At 39.0% G+C, this 27,420-nt stretch overlaps 1 protein-coding gene across 1 annotated transcript; it reads left to right on the top strand.

Moving 5' to 3' along the window:
• The first annotated feature begins 1,341 nt into the window (after positions 1–1,341).
• Positions 1,342–25,718, top strand: LOC138436422 (killer cell lectin-like receptor subfamily G member 1). Its single transcript, XM_069582001.1, has 5 exons — positions 1,342–1,525; positions 4,586–4,690; positions 7,067–7,236; positions 25,174–25,274; positions 25,577–25,718. Exons 1-5 carry the CDS (start codon positions 1,342–1,344, stop codon positions 25,716–25,718), a joined length of 702 nt encoding a protein of 233 aa, XP_069438102.1.
• The last annotated feature ends 1,702 nt before the right edge of the window (positions 25,719–27,420 follow it).

Below are 27,420 nucleotides of genomic sequence, written 5' to 3'. Positions count from 1 at the left end.
AGTTGTCGAGACTAGGTAAAAAGAATACCTCAGTGTTGTAAAAGTTCTGTTAGGCCCTTTCTCAAGACATTCATCTGGTGGTAACTTTGGCACAACATTAGCCAGGGAGAACAGATTTCAGATAATGTCTCTGGGCAAGATATTTTGTTGTTGTGTAATCAGGGGTACAAGTCTTGAGATACATGTTCTTAGGCAAGATTTGTTACAATTATAATCATTAACATCAGTTCAGTTCAGTTCAGTTCAGTCGCTCAGTTGAGTCCAACTCTTTGCGATCCCATAAATTGCAGCATGCCAGGCCTCCCTGTCCATCACCAACTCCCAGAGTTCACTCAGACTCACGTTCATCGAGTCAGTGAGGCCATCCAGCCATTACATAGAGCCTAAGAAAAGCACTGCCATGAGTAAGACATTGTGCTGTGTAATCATTAGTTCTGGACCAAAAGAAAGGTCAGTTTTCCAGCAAGATACATTGTTGCACAGGGCTTAAGGAAAGCGTGAGTGAGAATGTTTGTTTCCTCTTTATAGGGCCCTGGACTGTCTGCTTAAGTTTTGAGTCTTTCATTTCCTCCTGATTTTAGGAGAATATTGTTGTCAGGCAGAGAAGGCAATGGCACCCCACTCCAGTACTCTTGCCTGGAAAATCCCATGGGTGGAGGAGCCTGGTAGGCTGCAGTCCATGGGGTTGCGAAGAGTTGGACATGACTGAGTGACTTCACTTTCACTTTTCACTTTCATGCACTGGAGAAGGAAATGGCAACCCACTCCAGTGTTCTTGCCTGGAGAATCCCAGGGTCGGGGGAGCCTGGTGGGCTGCCGTCTATGGGGTCGCACAGAGTCAGACACGACTGAAGCGACTTAGCAGCAGCAGCAGTAGCAGCATGGTTGTCAGGGAAAGGGGTGGAGAAATCATTCTGTAACCTCTTCCTGCTGGGAAGGGGCATAGGCCTTAAATTGTTGAGGCAATATATTCTCCTCATCTTTATATGGAGGGTCTCTGATCTAGGGGTCCTGAGTAATAGCTAGAGGAGGCAGTGGAAACTGCAGGAGCATGAATAATCATTTGTAACCTAAGCCATTTAGATATAAAAATCATTATATAGTTACAGATATAAAAAGCAAACAGCAAGAATAAGATGACTACAATTATTACAGTCAAGATAGTTTTCCACCATTTGGAGATAAGTCTCTATTTGCTGATGTGAAACCAAACCGTCCCTGAACTTTATTTTTTTTTTAATTTAAAATTTTTATTTTTACTTTATTTTACTTTACAATACTGTATTGGTTGGATTCACATCCCTGAACTTTAAACAAACGGTGAAGTAAACTAGAGAAACGATGGCGTTTTCCAGCCATTTGACCCATGTCTTAGTACTTACCGACCTCAACAGGTCCCGAGTCACTCCGTCCAAAATGCCACGTGTACCAGGTCCCTGTTCGGGCGCCACCTGTTGGGGGTCCTTTAATGGACCGGAACCTGCTGGTCTGGAGTTGATGATAAGAAAGCAAGAGAAAAAGGCTAGTATTCCCTGGGTTACGGAGAGAACCAATAAAGCCCTAGGACAGGGCTTGTACCACTCATGGAGGCACAGGGCGTTCTCTTGAAGAGGTCTTGAAAGCCCGGGCAGCAACGTGAGCTCGGCAGGTTTCTACGCTCCAGAGAATTAGCCAGAGGGAGAGAGAAAGAAAGAATGACATGAGGACCCAAGTCTTTAGTGGAACAAGGGTATTTTATTAGCAGAAATGCAGGCTTATATATCTTTTGTAAAATGATTACTCAGCCATTACAAAGCATGAAATTCCATCAATTGCAACAAAAGGGATTGTCTAATAGATACAAGGTCGCTGATGCTGAAAAGAGTCATTGAAGGGAGCTACTGAAAAGAATCCAAGCAGGTACCCTTTCCCATGATCTCAGTCCTGAGAACTGTGTGTGGCTCTACTTGTTCCCGGAATAGGGACTGATAAGGAACAGAGAATCCGTGAGAAATGGCACACAAAGGAAGAAAAGTGCAGCATATTGGATTCCTTAAATTTGAAAGTCCCCTGAACAATTCATATAACTAGGTCCTTCCCACACTCCCAGTGTTGCACCAGAATGGTGACAAGTGTAGAAAGAAGGTATTAAGAGCATTACAGATACTAGACCCTGTGACTCTGGGAATTTGAAGATGAAACAAACCATTCTTACATAGAACCCCGAGAAAACACTTTCTGCGACAAACAGATAACTGTGTAAATGCCAAAATTAATATTTGATTTTATATCTTGGGGAGCAAACTCCCATGACGTGCATTCTTTAGTGTAGCTCCATAAGCTTTCTCTCTTTTTTTGCCTCATAGTCTTCTATTACAAGTTTTAGTATTGTCCCTTGAAATCACTGCTATAATTTGCTAAATCATCCCACTATCCTTAGACATTTAGATTTATTTCTATTACTATAAATTATAGAGCATTTAACATTTTATTTGTACTTATTTTTCCTGCTTTGGGGTTATGTCTGTGCTAATTTCTAAGGAATAGAAATGTTAAATCAAAAAGAATGTGCATTTTAGAGTTTATATACATGATCACACAGTTTGTGATAAGTTGAAACTTGACTGTAGTTATTTTGATTTCCAGGCAAGTGGTTTTTATTTGTATCCAGTGGATACTGCACGTTCTTATTTATTGCCAGTATGTTTATTCCTACACCAGCTTTCTGGGGTGCTCTGCTTGGGAATGGGAAAATAGGTTAAGAGCATTAAAACAATATTAAAAATCTCTTTAGAAAAGTATTGGTGGTGGTTTAGTTGCTAAGTCGTGTCCGACTCTTGCGACCCCACAGATTGTAGCCCGCCAGGCTCCTCTGTCCATAGGATTCTCCAGGCAAGAATACTGGAGTGGGTTGCCATTTCCTTCTCCAGGAGAAATACAAAAAGCATTACATGCTCATCACAGGAATTAGAGAAACTATCAGAGCATATATAATAAAATAAAATCACTAATAATTTTACAACATGATGATCATCACTATTACTATTTTGACATATTTTTGCTTTTTTGTACTGACTTTACTTCTCCGACAAGTAGTTCACTAAGAGTCTTTTAATATAAAGTACATTAAAATATTAAATTTAAGTTAATTTTTTGAACTGAATTGTGGTTGCACATATACAATTTATCCAATTATGTTTGACACTTTTTTTACACTTAGTGTAATATCTAAAATCAACATTTATTTCATTAAATATCCTTCTATAGTGCAAATGTATTTTTTATGTCACTAAAAAATCAAATGCTTTTGGATTTATCAGTCCAAATAGTTATCCTACAGAGCTCTCTCATTTTAAGCTATCTTCACTATGAATTTCTTTAAGAAGTTCAAAATATATCATGGATACTTACATCTACAGTATCATTTACCTAAAATTTAAATTTGAAAGTGAGGCCCAAATAAGCAGAATTATTTTCTCCATTTCCAAATTAAAGGTTATCAAATAAAGGAGTCAAAACTAGAACTTAAATGCCTTACTTTATAGATTTTTGCCTGTCATACTATCAATCTTACACTATCAGACTATGGGATCACTACCATTTTAAAATAAAAAATTGGTGTGAAAAATCTGTTATTTTCCAAATGAAAATAATGCCATTCTTGGTATACATTGTATACAACATAGTTAATATGAAGTAATGTCCTATCCTTAAACAAATTATCAACCTAAACTGATCACTTTACCAATTATGACAGGTTTCAAAGCACTTGTGAGGTGTCAGTTATTTTCATTTAAGTTTTTTTATCTCAATTTTGAATAAATAATACATCATATGGTTCAAAATTCAAAAAGTACAGAAGAAAATAAAAAGTCTTCCTCCTATCTCTGTCCCCATTGACCTGTTTCCCCTCCCCAAGGCAAGCAACCTTATCAGATGCATGTGTCTATTTTCAGAAATGCCTATTAGCATACACTGTTTCACGACGACTGTTTTATTAACTGTTTTTCTTATCTATAGTCCTTGAAAAATCACTCCATATCTATAAAAAAAGCTTGTCTCTGTTTTTTGTTATAAACTGCATATTGACTTTATGGCTACATTAAAATGTATTTGACTCATCTTTTATTGATAGACAGGTTGAATTTAGTCTTTTTTCCTACAAATATTGTTGCCATGAGTGGCCTGAAAAATATGACGTTTTATACATGTGTGAGTGTCTGCAGGAAAAATTTCTTGAAGAGAAATTGCTGAGTCAAAAGGTAAATTAATGCCTTTGTGATTTTGGGACACAGCCAAACTGCTATCCAAAGAACTTGTTCCAATTTATATTCTCACCACTAAAGCATGAGACTGTGCAAGCCACAGTTTCAAAACAAAAAGCATCTTTCACTGGATAAGTAAAATATGTTCCTTGATAAGTTAATGGTGGCCACTCTCAGCTTCAGAGCATGGCCCTGACAGATCTAGGAAAGGAAACTTTAAGGCCTGGATTGCAATTCCAACCAGGCCAAATTGCTTCCAGATCCTAGCTATCATTCCCTGACCTTTTCTCCTTCGACTTTTATTCTGACTCAGAATATTTGTTTGGATTCTATTCTTGCAGCTTCTTCCTCGAGATGCCCTCACTCTTACCATGTGGCGTTAGCTTTGGGGCTTCTGTCCACCATTCTAGCAAGTATGCTGCTATTGCAGTGGATTCTGTACTGGGGTAAGTGCTAACTGAAACCAAAATTTGTGTATAAAAGCAATATAACGTTACAGAAACCTTGAAAAATAGTCCCAGCAAAATAAATCACCAACATACACAAGAGTATTTCCCAGGCATAGTCTTCTAGTTTTTGAGTACATGCATTTGTGTTAAGTATTTATTCTTTTAAATAAGGTGGGGTATGATTCTGATCACAATATGCTTATAAGTTTGCATATTGCTTTTTGGTTTGATATTGTGTCATAAACATTTTCCTACCTACTATCATATTTAGCATGAAAATCAAATTATAATTTTAATATTATGTTTAACTTTTCATATGAGATATACTGTAGTTTAATTAAGCATATTCTAATTTTTCCCATTTTAGTGAGCTTCCCCATTTTCTAAAATGAACTTTCCTAGATTTAGTTCTCCATCCTTATATATGATGATCCAGAGAGCCTTCAGTTTTTGTTTCACAATCCAGAGTTCTAACTTAGGTTTCTGTTATCTGAGCATGATTGTTAGTGACAGGCTATTGCAGTTGTTGTTTTGTCACTAAGTTGTGTCTGACTCTTTCTGAGACCCTGTGGGCTGTAGTCTGCCAGGCTTCTCTGTCGATGGGATTTCCCAGGCAAGAATACTAGAGTGGATAACCATTCCCTTCTCCAGGGGATCTTCCAAATCCAGGGATAGAACCCAGATCTCCTGCGTTTCAGGTAGATTCTTTACTGAGTCATTAGAGAAGCCCCAAGTGACAGGTTCAGTTCAGTTCAGTTCAGTCGCTCAGTCATGTCCGACTCTTTGCGACCCCATGTATCGCAGCACGCCAGGCCTCCCTGTCCATCACCAACTCCCGGAGTTCACTCAGACTCATGTCCATCAAGTCCGTGATGCCATCCAGCCATCTCATCCTGGGTCGTCCCCTTCTCCTCCAGTCCCCAATCCCTCCCAGCATCAGAGTCTTTTCCAATGAGTCAACTCTTCGCATGAGGTGGCCAAAGTACTGGAGTTTCAGCTTTAGCATCATTCCTTCCAAAGAAATCCCAGGGCTGATCTCCTTCAGAATGGACTGGTTGGATCTCCTTGCAGTCCAAGGGACTCTCAAGAGTCTTCTCCAACACCAGAGTTCAAAAGCATCAATCCTTTGGCACTCAGCCTTCTTCACAGTCCAACTCTCACATCCACAGACAGACTTTATTAATTGGGATTCTAAGGGTTCAGTCCTAGGACCTCTACATCAGATCCAAGTCCTACTTTTGACAGAAGGGGACTCCTAGGCAAGTCAGGAATTTTTCCTTCAGGAAGGTACCATCACAGTTGTATGGAAAAAGCACAAATTATAAGGTGTCGACTTCATAGCTCAATCTCCAGAACCCTATGTTAGTCCCATGCCAGGCCTTCCTACAGAAAGTTTGTCTATAGGTTGACTACTTTGCCCACATTTTAACTTCAAATCTGGGGTAGATATATAATCTACTCTTCAATTATGTATCCACACATATGCTCACTTGATATAATGGTTCATACTTGAGATTGTGATATTGTGTTTATGGTGGGTTTATATAAAAATGTCTTGTGGAAGTAGAAAATCAATAGAATTTTGGAATTTTCATCGAAATCACCGTGAAAGCTTATTCAGTTCCCTTTCATTTTCACAGATCTATAGCCCAACCATTTTAAAGGAATGAATGTGTCTGAATATAAAAGAGCTCAGTGAGGAGAATGGCATGACTTTTCGCTTTAGCAGCTGATATCCTTCTCTGTCAGAAAATCTTTTTTAAATATCTAGAATGAATTCTTTTTTGATGATGTATATCTTTTATCCAATTTCCAAGGAATTTTTACCGCATTTTGTGATTTAAAAAAAAAACAAAACAAAACACCAAAACAGCCTTTCATTCTAGATAAGTTTGTTCTTTCTAGTTTCTGTCCTTTTCTTTTGCACTATTATGGAGTGTCAGACTGAGGTTGCATATTCTGAAAGATTCTACTGAGTTAAGCAACGTGCATTATGCAGTTACACAATGTATGCTCTGAGCCTATATGAATAGCACAGAGATACATTCATGCAGACACGCTGTTATGTTACCTGTTGTGTGCATGTCACACGTGCATACTGATGTCTAGCACCAGCAAGGGACTCTCCTCCCAGTCCTCAGCCAGCTTGTATCCATTTCCTTCCCTGCTCCTTCATATTCTTGCTCAACAGAATGTTCAGTAGTAGTAATAGAGTTGGACATTGTGAGGTATTTAATTTGAGACCGTGCACTGTGGTACATTTCTCTAAACCTTAATCTGAGAGGTAGAGGGCAGGAAAGAGAGTTTATCCCCAATTTCATTGCCAAGACCAAGTGATCCATAAACATGTGACCCAAACCTCTTCTTTTCCAGGCTCCAAGTTGCCCACTTGTCCTGGCTGTCCTCACTGCCCAGACCTCTGGATGGGGCATGGTGACCACTGTTATTACTTTTCAGTGGAAAAAAAGAGCTGGAATTCTAGCCTGGAATTCTGCTTAGCCAAAGATGCGCATCTCCTTATGTTTAAAGACAGCAAGGAAATGGTAAATGCAAACATTTAGTAAATGTAGGCAGTTTTGTTGGAGAATGCTGTTCAAATGTATTGTGTATCCTCTTTCGAGGAGCAAAAGGAATGTTCTTTCCTTTCCCTCCCCCAGCAACCCTCATTTATATACCTAGATGCTCCAATTGGTATGTATACGTGTGTGTGTGTGTGTGTGTGTGTGTGTGTGTATTGGAGGTGGCAGGATGGTGAGTATTACGGGGAAGAAGTAGACCATAAATACAGGGCTTCCATTGTGGCTCAGCTGGTAAACAGTCCGCCTGCAATGCTGGAGACCTGGGTTCGATCCTTGGGTTGGGAAGATTCCCTGGATAAGGGAAAGGCTATCCAATCCAGTATTCTGGCATGGAGAATTCCAAGGACTGTATAGTCCACGGGGTCTCAAAGACTCGACACGACTGAGTGACTTTCACTTTCACTTCACTTTCACAGATCTCATAAAAGAAAACATTAGATCCAGACACATATGAGTGTAACAGTAAAGAGGCACTTTACTCCCTTTACAAGTTTCACGAGCTCTCTCTCACCAGTAAGAGCTGGTGGAACTTGGGATGGAGGGAAAGAGAGGTAGCTTGGGGACTTAATGCCTTCTTCATAATATTTTGCCTTCATTCATTTGAATTCAGAAAGGTCTAGACTAGGAATCAGTTGGGGTTGTGCTGAAGGCATGAGGAAGAAGCAGTTTCAGAAACTTGAGAAAGAAGGAAGGGAAGTGTGTGTGTGTGTGTGTGTGAGTGTGACTTTACACTCCTCGCAGAGTTGAACTGCTGGGCTCCTCTTCCTACTGGCCTCTCAGATCCTTCCTGTCCACCTAACTATCAGGAAACGAGTTCTTTATGAATCCTGGAGTATCTCAAAGTAACACAAGGAGTTGACATCCTGAGGTTACCTGGTATGAAAATCAATCAAATTCTAACTGGTCAACTTAAATAATATATGCAAAGAAAATAAGGAATCCTCCTTAGGTTTCTGTGCTAATTTCATGCTAAGTTTTGTGTTTTGATATTGTTTTACATCTTTTTCTTGGGGTAGATCCACAGATAAGAGTTTATTAAGAATTCAACTATATTAAACATCCCTTGGGGGAAATTCTGACAGGCAATGAATTACTCTAAAGGAGTTGGGGAAAACATACGGTCTATAGAGTCTGTAATTTCCTATTTTAAGAGAAGACTAAAGCGTCTGGATTCCTGCTGTCTGTCAAAAGAATACTCATTCCTTTGAAATTCTGCATACACTCTAACCTCAAATCAGTCCACTTTTGTGACTTTCTTTTCCTTTATCCTTCCATAAACTAGGTGACAGAATGCACTGGTGTGTATTGAATTGTGGTTTTATGGCACCTAGTAATAATAACCTTGCTTTCTGGACCTTTTTGTAGCAACTCCTATTCTCATTCTGATACAACTGCATCTGAGTTCTTAGGCTAAGTGAAATCAATAGCAAAAGTGAGCAGACAGCTTGAAATACTGTTGAGCAAACACTGATAAACAGAGTAGTGAATCATAATACACGACAGTGCCTTGGAGAATTGCAGAGAGGCAGCTACCATAATTGCAGTGTGATAATGACAGCTTCAGCCCAGGATAGCTGGGAGGTGGGCGTGGTTCTGTTTCTCTGAGGTCCCCTGGAAGAATGGATGAGTGTTAAAGGATTTCATCTTTCCATTCTTTCTCTACTTACTGTAAATCCTGATCTACTGCTAAGTAAGCTGAACAGAGTTAGACTGGCTGCATTTCCAAAACTGGTTTATTTCCTTTTAAGGACCCTTGATTCAGACCAGTCCTGGAAAGGATATTCTATGCTCTCAGTAGAATATCCCTGAGTGACTGCATAGCAACTACAGATAAATCTTACTTCTGACGTTCCTGTGGAATTTTGCTCGGTTCTCTGGCCTGATTCTTTTTCTTGCCCTCAGCTTTTGTAAGATCTTGTAAAACCAACTTGACTTATATCTAGTCTGATTTGTTGTACCAGTGTCATTATTCTTTTATTCTCATGGCAATATTTATACATTATTTTAAGATAAATGCTTGCTTTTCCTAGGATTGCACATGATAAGTTGCTTCAGTCATGTCCTACTCTTTGCCACCCTAGGGACCGTAGCCTGCCAGGGTCCACTATCCATGGAATTCTTCAGGCAAGAATACTGAAGTAGGTTGCCATGCCTTCCTCCAGGGGATCTTCCCAACCCAGGGATCAGACCTTCATCTCTTGGGTCTCTTGGATTGGCAGGCAGATTCTTTACCGCTAGCACTACATAGGTCTAAACAGCTACCAAAAGAGATAAAGATCTATGAAAACCAAAGTTTTCTGACATTCCAGTGGTGGAGAATACTGCTAGGGAATTAGTTTACTCTATGCTAGAGGCTCCAAGGCTATCAGAAATGTCCCTCTTACACTGGTAAATAGTTATCTTTCAGGAAGATATATAACTACAGTGCACCTCTTAGATCAGTTATAGATAGCAAATCTTATAATGAAAATAATAAAAATTGAAACTACTGTGTATTGAGCACCTGCTATGTGATAGGAATTCACTTCTATTTTATTATTAATCTTCACAGCATATCCTATGAAGTAGAATTCAACCTCTCCATTTCATTGAGTGAATAAAATTCAGAAGAGTTAGTGAGCAAGTCCAAGGCTACAAATCTGACAGAGCCAAACTTTCTTTTCAGAGCCAGATTTTAAACTCCATACCAACCCACCTTTAGAGTCTTACAGAAATACTGTGTTTGACAGCTTTCAGAATCTATCTTGTGCATGCTGAAAAATGAAATCACTTTTCCAGTTGTTTGTTTTCTGGTTCCTTTTCTTTGCTGTACATGTTTAAAATATTATTTGAATTTGAATCTGGGATGTATATTTTATGGCCCTTGGGATTTAAATATTTTTAAATAGTGAGATGTTCACTTTTTTTTTTGCTATCCTTAGAAATATTTACATGAAAATTATATGCTGAGAGTGTCATTTATTATCTTTTTTTTGTGCCTTGGACTTCAAGATTTATTTTATTTTTGAGAAAATAAAAGAAGTAAAGTTGAATTGTTCTATTATTTCCTCAGTGTTCTGTTTACCTTGTGGCAACTACTCTTTTTTGCTCTTCTTGCTCTTTGAATTTATCCTTAGATCTTTAGATATGTTAAAATTCTTAATTTTAGTTGTTATTCTTTTCTCCATATAGATAAGTTTATTTTGATTGTTAACATTTGTTTCTTATAGTTTTTGGTGTGTTATTTTAAAATATATGTTGACTAAATAATTCCCTGTGGAAATACTTTGGTTTCTTTTTTTTTAATTTTTATTTTTACTTTATTTTACTTTACAATACTGTATTGCTTTTGCCATACATTGACATGAATCCACCACTGGTGTACATGCAATCCCAAACATGAACCCCCCTCCCACCTCCCTCCCCACAACATCCCTTTGGGTCATCCCTGTGCACCAGCCCCAAGCATGCTGTATCCTGCATCGGACATAGACTGGTGATTCGATTCTTACATGATAGTATACATGTTTCAATGCCATTCTCCCAAATCATCCCACCCTATCCCTCTCCCTCTGAGTCCAAAAGTCCACTATACACTTCTGTGTCTTTTTTGCTGTCTTGCATACAGGGTCATCATTGCCATCTTTCTAAATTCCATATATATGTGTTAGTACACTGTATTGGTGTTTTTCTTTCTGGCTTACTTCACTCTGTATAATCGGCTCCAGTTTCATCCATCTCATCAGAACTGATTCAAATGTATTCTTTTTAATGGCTGAGTAATACCCCACTGTGTATATGTACCACAGCTTTCTTACCCATTCATCTGCTGATGGACATCTAGGTTGTTTCCATGTCCTGGCTATTATAAACAGTGCTGCGATGAACATTGGGGTACCTGTGTCTCTTTCAATTCTGGTTTCCTCTGTGTGTATGCCCAGAAGTGGGATTGCTGGGTCATATGGCAGTTCTATTTGCAATTTTTCAAGGAATCTCCACACTGTTCTCCATAGTGGCTGTACTAGTTTGCATTCCCACCAACAGTGTAGGAGGGTTCCCTTTTCTCCACACCCTCTCCAGCATTTATTGCTTGCAGATTTTTGGATCACAGACAGTCTAACTGGTGTGAAGTGGTACCTCATTGTGGTTTTGATTTGCATTTCTCTAATAATGAGTGATGTTGAGCATCTTTTCATGTGTTTGTTAGCCATCTGTATGTCTTCTTTGAAGAAATGTCCATTTAGTTCTTTGGCCCATTTTTTGATTGGGTCATTTATTTTTCTGGACTTGAGCTGCATAAGTTGCTTGTATATTTTTGAGATTAGTTGTTTGTCGGTTGTTTCATTTGCTATTATTTTCTCCCATTCAGAAGGCTGTCTTTTCACCTTGCTTATATTTTCCTTTGTTGTGCAGAAGCTTTTAATTTTAATTAGATCCCATTTGTTTATTTTTGCTTTTATTTCCAGAATTCTGGGAGGTGGATCATAGAGGATCCTGCTGTGATTTATGTTGGAGAGTGTTTTGCCTATGTTCTCCTCTAGGAGTTTTATAGTTTCTGGTCTTACATTTACATCTTTAATCCATTTTGAGTTTTTTTTCGTGTGCGGTGTTAGAAAGTGATCTAGTTTCATTCTTTTACAAGTGGTTGACCAGTTTTCCCAGCACCACTTGTTAAAGAGATTGTCTTTAGTCCATTGTTATATTCTTGCCTCCTTTGTCAAAGATAAGGTGTCCATATGTGTGTGGATTTATCTCTGGGCTTTCTATTTTGTTCCATTGATCTATATTTCTGTCTTTGTGCCAGTACCATACTGTCTTGATGACTGTGGCTTTGTAGTAGAGCCTGAGGTCAGGAAAGTTGATTCTCCAGTTCCATTCTTCTTTCTCAAGATTGCTTTGGCAATTCGAGGTTTTTTGTATTTCCATACAAATCTTGAAATTATTTGTTCTAGTTCTGTGAAAAATGTGGCTGGTAGCTTGATAGGGATTGCATTGAATTTGTAAATTGCTTTGGGTAGTATACTCATTTTCACTATATTGATTCTTCTGATCCATGAACATGGTATATTTCTCCATCTATTAGTGTCCTCTTTGATTTCTTTCATCAGTGTTTTATAGTTTTCTATATATAGGTCTTTAGTTTCTTTAGGTAGATATATTCCTAAGTATTTTATTCTTTTCGTTGCAATGGTGAATGGAATTGTTTCCTTAATTTCTTTTTCTACTTTCTCATTATTAGTGTATAGGAATGCAAGGGATTTCTGAGTGTTGATTTTATATCCTGCAACTTTACTATATTCATTGATTAGCTCTAGTAATTTTCTGGTGGAGTCTTTAGGGTTTTCTATGTAGAGGATCATGTCATCTGCAAACAATGAGAGTTTTACTTCTTCTTTTCCCATTTGGATTCCTTTAATTTCTTTTTCTGCTCTGATTGCTGTGGCCAAAACTTCTAGAACTATGTTGAATAGTAGCCGTGAAAGTGGGCACCCTTGTCTTGTTCCTGACTTTAGGGGAAATGCTTTCAATTTTTCACCATTGAGGATAATGTTTGCTGTGGGTTTGTCATATATAGCTTTTATTATGTTGAGGTATGTTCCTTCTATTCCTGCTTTCTGGAGAGTTTTTATCATAAATGGATGTTGAATTTTGTCAAAGGCCTTCTCTGCATCTATTGAGATAATCATATGGCTTTTATTTTTCAATTTGTTAATGTGGTGAATTCCATTGATTGATTTGCGGATATTGAAGAATACTTGCATCCCTGGGATAAAGCCCACTCAGTCATGGTGTATGATCTTTTTAATGTGTTGTTGGATTCTGATTGCTAGAATTTTGTTGAGGATTTTTGCATCTATGTTCATCAGTGATATCGGCCTGTAGTTTTCTTTTTTTGTAGTATCTTTGTCAGGTTTGGTATTAGGGTGATATTGGCCTCATAGAATGAGTTTGGAAGTTTACCTTCCTCTGCAATTTTCTGGAAGAGTTTGAGTAGGATAGGTGTTAGCTCTTCTCGAAATTTTTGATAGAATTCAGCTGTGAAGCCATCTGGACCTGGGCTTTTGTTTGCTGGAAGATTTCTGATTACAGTTTCAATTTCCATGCTTGTGATGGGTCTGTTAAGATTTTCTATTTCTTCCTGGTTCAGTTTTGGAAAGTTGTACTTTTCTAAGAATTTGTCCATTTCTTCCACGTTGTCAATTTTATTGGCATATCATTGCTGATAGTAGTCTCTTATGATCCTTTGTATTTCTGTGTTGTCTGTTGTGATCTCTCCATTTTCATTTCTAATTTTATTGATTTGATTTTTCTCTCTTTGCTTCTTGATGAGTCTGGCTAATGGTTTGTCAATTTTATTTATCCTTTCAAAGAACCAGCTTTTGGCTTTGTTGATTTTTGCTATGGTCTCTTTTGTTTCTTAATTTTGTTTCCTAATTTTTAAGATTTCCTTCCTTCTACTAACTCTGGGGTTCTCCAATTCTTCCTTTTCTAGTTGCTTTAGGTGTAGAGTTAGTTTATTTATTTAACTTTTTTCTTGTTTCTTGAGGTATGCCTGTAGTGCTATGAACTTTCCTCTTAGCACTGCTTTTATAGTGTCCCACAGGTTTTGGGCTGTTGGGTTTTCATTTTCATTAGTTTCTATGCATATTTTGACTTCTTTTTTGATTTCTTCTGTGATTTGTTGGTTATTCAGAAGTGTGTTGTTCAACCTCCATATGTTGGAACGTTTAATAGTTTTTCTTCTGTAATTGAGATCTAATCTTAATGCATTATGGTCAGAAAAGATGGTTGGAACGATTTTGATTTTTTAAAAATTTATCAAGGTTAGATTTATGGCCCAGGATGTGATCTATCCTGGAGAAGGTTCCATGAGCACTTGAGAAAAAGGTGAAATTCAATGTTTTGGGGTGAAATGTCCTATAGATATCAATTAGGTCTAACTGGTCTAATGTATCATTTAAAGTTTGCATTTCTTTGTTAATTTTCTGTTTAGTTCATCTGTCCATAGGTGTGAGTGAGGTATTAAAGTCTCCGACTATTATTGTGTTATTGTTGATTTCCCCTTTCATACTTGTTAGCATTTGTCTTACATATTGTGGTGCTCCTATATTGGGTGCATATATATTTATAATTGTTATATCTTCTTCTTGGATTGATCCTTTGATCATCATGTAGTGGCCTTCTTTATCTCTTTTCACAGCCTTTGTTTTAAAGTCTATTTTATCGGATATGAGTATTGCCACTCCTGCTTTCTTTTGGTCTCTATTTGCGTGGAATATCTTTTTCCAGCCCTTCACTTTCAGTCTGTATGTGTCCCTTGTTTTGAGGCGGGTCTCTTGTAAGCAGCATATAGAGGGGTCTTGTTTTTGTATCCATTTGGCCAATCTTTGTCTTTTGGTTGGGGCATTCAACCCATTTACGTTTAAGGTAATTATTGATAAGTATGATCTCGTTACCATTTACTTTATTGTTTTGGGTTAGGGTTTATACATCCTTTTTGTGTTTCCTGTCTAGAGAATATCTTTTAGAATTTGTTGGAGAGCTGGTTTGGTGGTGCTGAATTCTCTCAGCTTTTGCTTGTCTGTAAAGCTTTCGATTTCTCCTTCGTATTTGAATGAGATCCTTGCTGGGTACAGTAATCTGGGCTGTAGGTTATTTTCTTTCATCACTTTAACTATGTCTTGCCATTCCCTCCTGACCTGAAGAGTTACTATTGAAAGATCAGCTGTTATCCTTATAGGAATCCCCTTGTGTGTTATTTGTTGTTTTTCCCTTGCTGCTTTTAATATTTGTTCTTTGTGTTTGATCTTTGTTAATTTGATTAATATGTGTCTTGGGGTGTTTCACCTTGGGTTTATCCTATTTGGAACTCTCTGTGTTTCTTGGACTTGGGTGATTATTTCCTCCCCCATTTTAGGGAAGTTTTCAACTATTATCTCCTCAAGGATTTTCTCATGGTCTTTCTTTTTGTATTCTTCTTCTGGGACTCCTATAATTCGAATGTTGGAGCTTTTCATGTTGTCCTGGAGGTCTCTAAGATTGTCCTCATTTCTTTTAATTCGTTTTTCTTTTTTCCTCTCTGATTCATTTATTTCTACTATTCTATCTTCTATTTCACTAATCTTATCTTCTGCCTCCATTATTCTACTATTTGTTGCCTCCCGAGTGTTTCTGATCTCATTTATTGCATTATTCATTATATATTGACTCTTTTTTATTTCTTCTAGGTCCTTGTTAAACCTTTCTTGCATCTTCTCAATCCTTGTCTCTAGGCTATTTATCTGTGATTCCATTTTGATTTCAAGATTTTGGATCATTTTCACTATCAATATTCGGAATTCTTTCTCAGATAGATTCCCTATCTCTTCCTCTTTTGTTTGGTTTGGTGGGCATTTTTCCTGTTCCTTAACCTGCTGAGTATCCCTCTGTCTCTTCATCTTGGTTATATTGCTGCGTTTGGGGTGGCATTTTAATATTCTGGTAATTTGTGGAGTTCTCTTTATTATGGAGTTTCCTCACTGTGGATGAGGTTGTATCAGTGGCTTGTCAAGGTTTCCTGGTTAGGGAGGCTTGTGTTGGAGTTCTGGTGGGTGGAGCTGGGTTTCTTCTCTCTGGAGTACAGTGGAGTGACCAGTAATGGGTTATGAGACATCAGAGGTTTTGGAGTAGCTTTGAGCTGCCTGTATATTGAAGCTCAGGGTTGTGTTCCTGTGTTGCTGGAGAATTTGCGTGGTATGTCTTGCTCTGGAACTTGTTGGCCCTTGGGTGGAGCTTGGTTTCAGTGTAGGTATGGAGGTGTTTGATGAGCTTCTACTGATTAATGTTCCCTGAATTCAGGAGTTCTCTGATGTTCTCACGCTTTGGACTTAAGCCTCCTGTTTCTGGTTTTCAGTTTTATTTTTACAGTAGCCTCTAGATGTCTCCATCTATACAGCACCGATGATAAAACATCTAGGTTAAAGATGAAAAGTTTCTCCACATTGAGGGACTCCCAGAGAGGTTCACTGAGTTACATGGAGAAGAGAAGAGGGAGGGGGTAGTTAGAGGTGACTGGAATGAGATGTGGTGAGATCAAAAGAGGAGAGAGCAAGCTACCCAGTAGTCACTTCCTTATGTGTGCTCCATAGTCTGGACCGCTCAGAGGTATTTACGGAGTTATACAGGGAAGAGGAGAGGGAGGAAGTAGACAGAGGTGGCCAGGAGGATAAGAGAGAGAAATGAAAAGGAGAGAGACAAAACCTGCCAGTAACCAGCTCCTTAGGTGTTCGCCACCGTCTGGAACACACAGAGATTCACAGAGTTGGATAGAGAAGAGATGGGGGAGGAAAGAGACAGAGGCCACCTGGTCGAGAAAAAGGAGGGTCCAAAGGAGGAGAGAGTGGTCAAACCAGTAATCTCGCTCTCAGGTAAAACTGGGCAGTGAAGTTTGGGTTTTTAAATGTACAAAATTGACAACAAAAACCAAAAAGCAAAGATTAAAAATCTAGAGTAGAGGTTGGATTTTCAAAAACACAATATTAAAGAAAAGAAGCAGAAGGAAAAAAGAAAAAAGAAAAAAAAGGCCACAAGAATTATTAAAAAACTCCAACAATAATCACATAAAGACTATATATGGTGTTTGCCTTCAAAAAGTCTTTTTTTGAAGAGTAATAGTAGGTTATAGAAATAAAAATTAGAGGAGAAATAGAAGACTTAACAATTTAAAAAAAGTTGGAAAAAAAAAAAGCAAGAAAAAAAAAAAAGAAGGGGGAAAAAAAAACCCGGAATGATTGTAAAAAGAGTAAAGATATATCTGGCCCTTCTCTGATGTTGCGGGCAGTGTGGGGTCACTTCCAAGGCGGTTCCCTCTGTTTAACTTCTTGTTTGCTGGTTTTTTAGGCTCACTAGTTCAGTCGCTCTGTGGGGAGGGGGGATGCTGCAAAGAAATAGCACTGTCGTGTGCACACAGTGTCTCAGCCCCGCTGGACCTGTCCCTTCTCGTGGCGCACAAACCTCTCTGGTTCTACGATGCTCAGCCGGGAACCGTCTGAGGCCGGCCCTAGGCTGCGTGCACCTCCCCGGTCTAAGCCGCTCAGGTTCGGCGCTCAGGTATTCCTCAGAGGCTCAGATTCGGTTGGGACTGCGTTTTGTGCCCTTCCCAGGTCCGAGTAGCTCAGGAGTTTGGCGAGTATGGTCGCTGAGACTTGTCGCCTTTTCTGTCTCTGCTGCTCAGTTTTCTGGGTGTATCGCTGGCGCCCCTAGTGAGGCAGATGGTGGCAGACCAGCACCCCCAGAAGTCTTAGCAAAGAAGCCTGCTTGCAGTTTGGTAGGTAGAGTCTCTCCGGGGCTGCAATTGCCCCTTTCCAGCCCTTACTGCTCTGGCTGCCTGTTCCTGGTGGGGGATGGTCTGCAGCCGGCTATTTCTGTTCCATCCTTTGCTCTGTGGGCGGTCCTGGTGGCGTCTTATGTTCGAGCTTTTTGCGTGGTAGCTATCCCACAGTCTGGTTTGCTAGCCCAAGTTAGATCGTTCTGGTTATGCATGGGGCGTTCCTGCCCGATTCTTGCAAAGCTCTGCAGCCCGCGCCTCCCGCGCGTCCCTGCCCTGCCCCCACTTGCTAGTGGCGGATGCAGGCGTCTGTGCTGCTTTTCCGCTGGGGGAGTTACTGCTGGGCTTGTAATCTGTTGGTTTTAATTATTTATTTATTTTTCCTTCCTGTTATGTTGCCCTCTGTGTTTCCAAGGCTCACCACAGACTCGGCAGGGAGAGTGTTTCCTGGTGTTTGGAAACCTCTCTTCTTAAAATTCCCTTCCCGGGACAGACTTCCCTTCCCGGGATGGAGCTCCCTCCCCACCTCCTTTGTCTCTCTTTTCGTCTTTTATATTTTTTCCTACCTGTTTTCAAAGACAATGGTCTGCTTTTCTGGTTGCCTGATGTCCTCTGCCAGCATTCAGAAGTTGTTTTGTGGAGTTTGCTCAGTGTTGAAATGCTTTGAGGAATTTGTGAGGGAGAAAGTGGTCTTCCCGTCCTATTCCTCCGCCATCTTAGGACCGCCCCCCCCCCCCCCCCCCCCGCCCCCATACTTTGGTTTCTTTACACCTATCCTGATGCTCCTCGCTGGATAACATCTTTGTTCTTCATTATCATAATTTGAGATTATATCTTCAGACTTTATTTCTTTAACAACCTCTAGTTCAACTTGAACCATCATCCCTGTTAGAGCTTATGACTTTGGGATTGTCCCTATCTTCTCCCTGAAATTTCAATATTGGCTTTTCTTATATTTAGTGTTTGAAAGTGAAAGTGAAGTCACTCAGTCATGTCTGACTCTTTGCGACCCCATGGACTGTCCATGGGGTTTTCCAGGCAAGAGTACTGGAGTGGGTTGCCATTTCCTTATCCAAGGTTTCCTTCTGTGACTACAAACACTATGAAAACATGGTCACTTTCCCCCATAATATAAAGTAAATTCAGGTAATGAAAAGAGATTCATTTCTTTCAGACAGACATGAGTTTGTTTTTACTAAATTGCTTACTAGCTATGTGAGCTTCAGCAAGTTTCTTAACCTCTTTGACTCTAAATTTCCTCATGTATCAAGTGGAGAAATTTTTTTTTTCCAGAATTGTTACAAGTATTAAGTGAGAAAATCTATGTGAAATTGTTTTTAACATAAGAGGAATCACTTCATTTTAGATTTTCTTCTTTCCACTTTAATTCCCCGTGACACTTGAAATAAAGCCAGAGTCGAAATAACTTTTGTTTTTTCCTTTCTGTCTCCCAGGGTGTGAAATTTCAGTAAAATATATATCACAAAGTAAATTATGATTTGTTGAATTGAGTTTTTCCCTTTTGAGGAAATCTGAAATGATGTTAGAAGATAGAACTAAATGGCTGGAAGCAGATGGTAGGTGATAGGAGAATTGTTTTACTTGAGGTCTTTGTAGTCTGGTAATGTGTGTATGTTACCCTTTCTTCATAACCAGATAAAGCAACCATTATGAACTTCACCCCAAAGCATACCTTTGGTAGGTAGGTTAGGATACTTCTCACTCTTTTTTTTTTTTAACTTAAAAAGTTGTGGTAAAGCATCAATAACATACAACTTACTATTTCGACAATTTTCAAGTATACAATTAGGGTCGCAAAGAGTTGGACACGACTGAGCGACTGAACTGAACTGAACTGAAGTGTATTCACATCATTGTGCAACTGTGACTGCTGTTCATCTCCAGAACCTTTTTCATCACCCCAAACAGAAACTCCACATGCATTAAACAGTAACTCCCCATAACCCCGCCCACCCAGCCCCTGGTGACTACTAATCTATTCTTTCTGTCTGAATTTTCCTCTTATGTCCTTCTGTATCTGGCTTATTTCATTTCACTGGCTTCTTCTGTTTGGCATGTTTCCAAGGTACATCTGTGCTGTAGCAGGTATCAGATTGGGAACACGTGTACAACTCATGGTGGATTCATGTTGATGTATGGCAAAACCAATACAGTATTGTAAAATAAAATAAAAAATATAGAAAAAAAGGCAGAATAATATTCCATTATATGGATAGGACCACATTTTGTTTATCCATTCACCTGTTGATGGACAGTGTTTTACTATTTTTTTTCTTTCATAATTGAAATTGTAATGATGATTTTGAGGATCAGTATTTTGTTGTGTTGTTCAGTCGATAAGTCGTGTCTGACTCTTTATGACCCCATGGACGGTAGCCTGCCAACCTTCCCTGTCCTTTACTGTCTCCCAGAGCTTGCTCAAACTTATGTACATTGAGTCAGTGATGCCATCCAGTCATCTCATCTGTCATCCCCTTCTCCTGCCCTCAGTCTTTCCCAGCATCAGGGTCTTTTCAGCTCTTTGCATCAGGTGGCCAAAGTATTGGAGCTTCAGCTTCAGCACCAGTCCTTTCAATGAATATTCAGGGTTGATTTCCTTTAGGATTTACTGGTATACAGAAGTTTAAATTTGTGTATAATTCTTAACATTTGTACTAAAAAAAAACACAACATGTAATTGTGATTCATTTCTGAACAATTATCCAAGTTACTCTCGTTTAAAATGTGAAGGCAAACTTGTCTTAACAGTATGTTAAAGTATGAATGCCTTCAAGTGTTCATACAGTTATATCATATGTCCCACAGATTCACAATTTGAAAATTCATTAGTAGTGTATATGACATTAATCTTTCACGGCAGATGAAGAAAGTTACTAGGAAAACGGGACTACCTGAACAAAGATGTTACAGAGTACACAAAATTCTGACAGGGAGAGCGGAGATCAAGGCATGGTTTTTCTTTAAGAAACAATTTCACCAAAACCAACATGGGAATAAAAGTAATTCAAAGTGTCTAAGACATGTTAAACACACAACTGACTCCAAATTGCCATTTAGTGTGCTTTGTATTGGAGGATGTAAAATCTACCCCCTTTATGCAATGTTAAGCTGACACCCAAGACAATCAAAGCCTCTGTATTCAATATCCCTCTATTTTCTGGTTGTACAAACCAACCAACCAGTAAATGATTTCACCTCTTAAAGGAAAGCAGTTAGCACTTAAAAAATGGAATAACGTTGAATTTCCTCCTTCTTAAAAATGTTTCCAGAGCTACTCACAGTTTTGCATTTACAAAGTAGTTGATAAACATATTGCCCTGTATTGTACAAGAAGGGAGACAGGAACCACTAAGACAGGGAGGTGATTTGAATCAGGTTTGGCTTCTTTTGTCTCCTGCTTCATCAGAGGCTGGGTTCTCTCTCTTAGTTTCTGTTTTCTGCAGGTAAATCTTGTCTCTTGGTTAGCCTGTTTCCCTCGTTCTCCTTTTTCCCCTTTTGTTTGTGGGGGTTTTTTTTTTTTTTGGATTTGAAATTTTATCCTTTCCTGCCACCATTTTTTGGCTTCCACTCTGATTTCCTCTTTTTTGCAGGAGCAGGTTAGCCGAGAACCTCATCTCTTGGGCTCCTCCTTTGTTGCTCCCTGGGTGGAGCCGATGTCCCTCCTGGGCGTTGCAGGGAGCAAGAACGTGCCCAGTGTCTGTAGGCAGGTGCTCCCTGGAGACTTAGGGAAGCGGGAATGTGGGTCCTCCTGCCACCCTAGTTGGTGGGACCCCAGCATTTCACTCTTTTAAAGAGAGTGCTCGGTTTACCGAGCAAAGCTCGCTAACTTTTAGTATTGTGCACATACACAAAATTATAGGGGAAATTCTTGTTAATATTAAATTCTAGTAATTTTGTACCCTGTCAAGTTTCCCTTCAATCTCTTAAGGTATCTGCATGTTTTTATATGCTAGTAGTCAACGCTTGGGAGAACGCAATGGCAACCCACTCCAGTACTCTTGCCTGGAAAATCCTATGGGCGGAGGAGCCTGGTAGGCTGCAGTCCATGGGGTCCCTAAGAGTTGGACACGACTGAGCGACTTCACTTTCACTTTTCCTTCTCATGCATTGGGGAAGAAAATGGCAACCCACTCCAGTGTTCTTGCTTGGAGAATCCCAGGGACGGGGGAGCCTGGTGGGCTGCTGTCTATGGGGTCACACAGAGTCAGACACGACTGAAACGACTTAGCAGCAGCAGCAGTCAACGCTTACATTCTGTAGGATATATTTGAAAAGTCTGGAAACATAGGATAAAGTTATTTTAAAATAGTATGTTTGTTACACTTTCAAGTAATATGCCCAATATGTCTTTACTCAGCCTTCCAGACACATTTTCAAGTGAAATATCTCTAAACTGAAAACAATAGATCTAATTAATTTTAGATTTTATGGGTGCTCTGTATTGTAATTTTTTTCTAATAATACCTATAGGTATTGTTTTAAGTACTTCACCTGAAAAAAGTGTCTGGGGGATTGAAGAAAAAAATGTAAATGATATTATTTGAAGACATAACATACATATTATTTAAAATTACATATTTACCTTCTGTAAATATCTAGGCTTTTTGGATACCATATGTTCATGTTTTGTTTTTGCTTTTGTCACATAGCATTATTATATTCCTTTTCCCACATGTTAAATGATTTCAGATACTTACCTTAAAAATTCTGTATTATTCTATTTTAGCTTAACTGTTTTCGTATTTCTAAAAAAAATCTTATTTCCAAATTTTAAGCAGCTACAAACATTTATATGAATTATTTTCTTGAAGTTAGTTGTTTAGTATATAGTCCCTGAAATTAAGTTAGCCAATCAAAGATATATCCAATTTAGCTTTGGTATATTAGTAGTTTATCTCCATACAGGTTGAAATATCTTAGTTATATCCTGTAAACCATGTTCATTTTGGCAGTGTAAGGAGTATGTTCTATACCTTAGCAGTATTTTAATTATAATTTAAAAATATTGCCTGCAAAAGCATATGTGTGCGTGTGTAAGACATAAATATTGACCTTAAAAATAAAATGAAAAGGAAAGAAAAAAATGTATTTGGTTTCATTTGTGTTCTGTCTTCATCTTGCTTTTAGGTTTTGTACTTTTTCCTCTCTAAGGTATACCAAACATTACTAGTTCTAAAGTGGCATAGCACCTCATTGCTCTAGTTCACACCTTCTCCTCAAGATAAGCCTTCTGAGGTCACACCCTTGCAATAAACACTCTTGTTTATGCTTTTATGCTGCTTCTACAGTAACGCATACACATCATTCATGAGTCCGTAGAACCCAGAGATAATCGCACTCTGGTTCCAAAAGCTCCTTTCAAGTGGGATGTTGATTTTCAAGTGAGAGTGATCCAGTAAACATTTGCCCTGTCCAGCCTCATCAGTGAGAAGTAGTAAGCTGGCAGAATCATGTGACTTTGAATTGTATGGATCTTGAGAGTAGTGATCAAGTGTAGGATTGTAGTTTGTGAGTATTATCGAATCCCAGCTCTTCAGACTCTGATTGAGGTCTGTGTTTATATCTATTTATTTATTTAATGAATGAAGTCTATTCATTTCTGTGTTTCGTTAGCTGTCATTCCTCCCACTGAAATGTGAAGAAGAAAGAGATGGACAGTTTTTCTTATAATCCCATTGGAAGAATGAGGTTAAACTCACTTTTTTCTTAATTTAAATAATCATTTTAAGCAAATTGTTTAAGTAATGCACAAAAGGTTTCCAGCTAATCTGGAAATTAGGATGTCATTTCAGTCCCTGGTGGCTCAGAGGTTAAAGCGTCTGCCTCCAATGCAGGAGACCTGGGTTCGATCCCTGGGTCGGGAAGATCCCCTGGAGAAGGAAATGGCAATCCACTCCAGTATTCTTGCCTGGAGAATCCCATGGTCGGAGAAGTCCATGGGGTCGCAAAGAGTCGGACACGACTGAGTGACTTCACCTTACCTTACCTTACCCTTCCTTTACACTTCAGACTCTGTCCCCCAACCAGCATACACAATTAAGTACTTGCTGGGAATATAGGGCCATATCCAAGGTGGTAGTTTACTTGTTGCTAAATATATTTATTATACGAGCACCAAATCCTATACAAAATTAATCTTCTGGGGTTTAACCTTTATTCATTTGATTTCATTTTATTTCTAGAGACAATTCCATTAGGATATAAACTCCTTCATTTTCCGGTCAGACTCAACAGAGCAAAGAATCTTATTTCTTTTCTAGTGGGTAGCTTGGGACAGGTAAAGAGTATAACCAACTTAATCTTACCATCAGCTTTTTCCCTAAGAACTGTGTTTATTTTTTCTTGCCATATGCAAGATTGATGAGGACTTGGAGAATGGGAGTTTAGTGGGGAAAAAACAACACTACAAATACATTGTTGCAAGTAATAATAACATATATGTTAAATGATGATGTGAAATATGAGTGTGTTCACAGCAGTATTTAGCTTTTCTTCTTTCAAAGTTATCTGAATATGTATTTATCTGGTATTTATCTGAATACCTATTTGGTGCTCCATCTAATCAAGGAAGAAGTTGCGTTGGAAGGTAGAGATGTAATAGCTATCTTATCTGTCATGATCTAAGAATGTAATTATAGGCATGAAGTTCAATTCTAGGAAGTATTGCACTCTGCAACCAACACATCTCTAGAATGAAGGTTTGAAAGAGAGAGTAGTTATTTGCAGTAGGTGGTTGTTTCAGTCCGCTAGGACTGCTATAAACCAAAGACAAGGTGGGGGAGCTTAGGCCACAGACATTTCTTTCTCAGAGTTCTGAAGGCCAAGTCCAAGATCAAGATGCTGGTAGACCTGGTTTCTGGTGAGAAACTTCTTCCTGGCTTGTAGACAGCTGCCCTCTCATGTGGTGGTGAGAGACTGCATGCTAAGTCGCATCAGTCATGTCTGACTTTTTGTTATCCTGTGGACTGTAGCCTGCCAGGCTCCTCTGTCTATGGGATTCTCCAGACAAGAATACTGGAGTGGGTTGCCATGCCCTCCTCCAGTGGATCTTCCTGATCCAGGGATTAAACCCACATATCTTATGTCTTATGTCATTGGCAGGTGGATTCTTTACCACTAAGCCACCTGGGAAGCCTTCTCCTCTTCTTTAAGAGCACTAATCCCATTTTTAGGACTTCCCTGGTGGCTCAGACGGTAGTCCATCTACAATGTAAGAGACCTGGGTTGGGAAGATTCCCTGGAGAAGGAAATGGCAACCCACTCTAGTACTCTTGCCTTCAAAATCCTATGGATGGAGGAGCTTGGTGCAGGCTACTATCCATGGGGTCACAAACAGTACTTCACTTTCACTTTAATCCCATTTTTAGTGTGGGTCCCACCCTGAAGACCTCATCTAAACCTAATTACTGCCCAACGGCTACTTCCAAATGCCATCACTTTGTGATATTAGAGCTTCAACATAGCAATCTGGGGAAGGATCATAAATAACAGTAATGAGAGAGGGTGTAAGGAATAATTACCATGACTCTACATCTCTTTTTAAACTTTCTGCATTTTTTCTTACCTTTTTTCATCTTCTGCAACCTCTCATTTAGATCCAGCTCCAAAATCTTCTCAGTCAGGAATTTTACTGGATTGGTCTGAGAAACAGTTCTGGCTGGAGATGGGAAGATGCATCAGCTTTAAATGTCTCAAGGTAAGGGGCTTCAAAAGAGTGCAGAGAGAGAGCGAGAGAGGCAGAAGAGAAAAGAAAAGGGGAAAAGAAATTATATGTCTGGGGAAATAGACTAAGGATAATGGATGGAGAGGAGAAGAAAGGAAAAGGAAACAAGGAAGGAAATCAATAGTTGATAAGGGCAAGAAAAAAAGAAAGGACATTTTAAAGAGGATAACGAGTAATTTTTATTCTCCAGTTTTGGGAGCTGAGAGAAGTGAGGTCTGAATGGGAGAAAGAATTTGCTCATTTTTATCTTTTCACACCTTAGAACTTCCTTACAGAATTACTTCAAATAGCTGGGTACAGAATTGTGGTACCATCAGCAAAAGTGGTCTCTATGCATCTAGCTGTGAAGTTCCTCTTCCGTGGGTCTGTAAAAGGTCAGATGTCGATGAATGTTCCTTCTGTCCTGTGGCTCCCTAAAAAGAGGGAGATGACCTCTTGTGAGTACACCTTTAGTGAGTGCTGCCCTTCTAGCAAATAAGTTAGATGTGAGATTAATGCCACTTCCCTGGAATTGATGGCTTCTTGCTGGACTCTTTGAGAGAACTTAGATGTTATCTTAACACTTTAAAGAGTGTAGGCAAATTTGTGAAATAGATAAGGTTTTTAGTATCCCTCTCTCTAGGGACTAAGGTTGTTGGCTTAGTCATCCCCAATCATCTCTGCCAAAAATGTACTTTTAAAATGCTATATTCTGAGCTGAGCTGATGAAATCTGTGCAAATATGTGCTATTGCTAGTGTATTGCACGGTTTTTCTGAGTGCTAGTGGGTTGACATGCTACTTCTCCCTGATAATATATTTTTATCCTAACAGTGTCTCTTTGCAAGTAAGACTTGAAATAAGTTGTGGAAGGTGAATGAGCGAGAGCAGGGTGGTGCTTTGTGTCTTGGCTCTTCACACTTCATAAAGAATTGACCTTGACTGAATTTAGTTTTTTCAAAAATGCATAGTTGTGGTTGAATAAACCAGTGTGTGACTATATTTTCCTTGTTATGACTGTGATTTGCACATTAATTTCACAATGTGAAATGTGGGCAGTCTGGTAAGGCATTATTTTAGAGGAAATTTTACAGAAGGAGTGTATGTGGATTGATCTCCCAACTTTTTTACAAACGACTAAAAAATAATAAAAACATTATCCTTAATAGGGTTGGGCATAGATGAGAAAGCAAGGTGTTATTTAGAGATAGAGGAGGGATTAGTAGGACATAATGACAAATAAAATTAAAGGGAAAGAAGGCACAGCATTGTCAATAGAATCTTAGAAATAAAACAACTGCTTATTGTAGGTCAGTAAAGCAAAGAGAAAGAAAAGATACAGGAGGGAATGATGAGGAGATTGTGATTCTGTACTGTTGCTGACTGTGGAAAATTCTGAAAGAGATGGGAATACCAGACCACCTAACCTGCCTCTTGAGAAATCTGCATGCAGGTCAGGAAGCAACAGTTAGAACTGGACATGGAACAACAGACTGGTTCCAAATAGGAAAAGGAGTATGTCAAGGCTGTATATTGTCACCTTGCTTATTTAACTTCTATGCAGAGTACATCATGAGAAACGCTGGGTTGGAAGAAACACAAGCTGGAATCAAGATTGCCGGGAGAAATATCAATAACCTCAGATATGCAGATGACACCACCCTTATGGCAGAAAGGGAAGAGGAACTAAAAAGCCTCTTGATGAAAGTGAAAGGGGAGAGTGAAAAAGTTGTCTTAAAGCTCAACATTCAGAAAATGAAGATCATGGCATCTGTTTCCATCACTTCATGGGAAATAGATGGGGAAACAGTGGAAACAGCGTCAGACTTTATTTTTTTGGGCTCCAAAATCACTGAGATGGTGACTGCAGCCATGAAATTAAAAGACACTTACTCCTTGGAAGGAAAGTTATGATCAACCTAGACAGCATATTCAAAAGCAGAGACATTACTTTGCCGACTAAGTTCCCCCTAGTCAAGGCTATGGTTTTTCCTGTGGTTATGTATGGATGTGAGAGTTGGACTGTGAAGAAGGCTGAGCACTGAAGAATTGATGCTTTTGAACTGTGGTGTTGGAGAAGACTCTTGAGAGTCCCTTGGACTGCAAGGCGATCCAACCAGTCCATTTTGAAGGAGATCAGC

This window comes from Ovis canadensis, chromosome 3, assembly GCF_042477335.2.
Source record: "Ovis canadensis isolate MfBH-ARS-UI-01 breed Bighorn chromosome 3, ARS-UI_OviCan_v2, whole genome shotgun sequence".
Taxonomy (NCBI): Eukaryota; Metazoa; Chordata; class Mammalia; order Artiodactyla; family Bovidae; genus Ovis; species Ovis canadensis.
The sequence above is the reverse complement of the archived record's forward strand: the minus strand, read 5'-3'. Positions and strand labels throughout refer to the sequence as shown.

Excerpts from the sequence above, each read along its gene's own strand:
- LOC138436422 (XM_069582001.1), top strand. The coding sequence starts at position 1,342 with ATGGCGTTTTCCAGCCATTTGACCCATGTCTTAGTACTTACCGACCTC. Across the intron at positions 4,691-7,066 it reads GCAGTGGATTCTGTACTGGG|GCTCCAAGTTGCCCACTTGT; the intron begins GTAAGTGCTAAC and ends CTTCTTTTCCAG. Across the intron at positions 7,237-25,173 it reads TTAAAGACAGCAAGGAAATG|ATCCAGCTCCAAAATCTTCT; the intron begins GTAAATGCAAAC and ends CCTCTCATTTAG.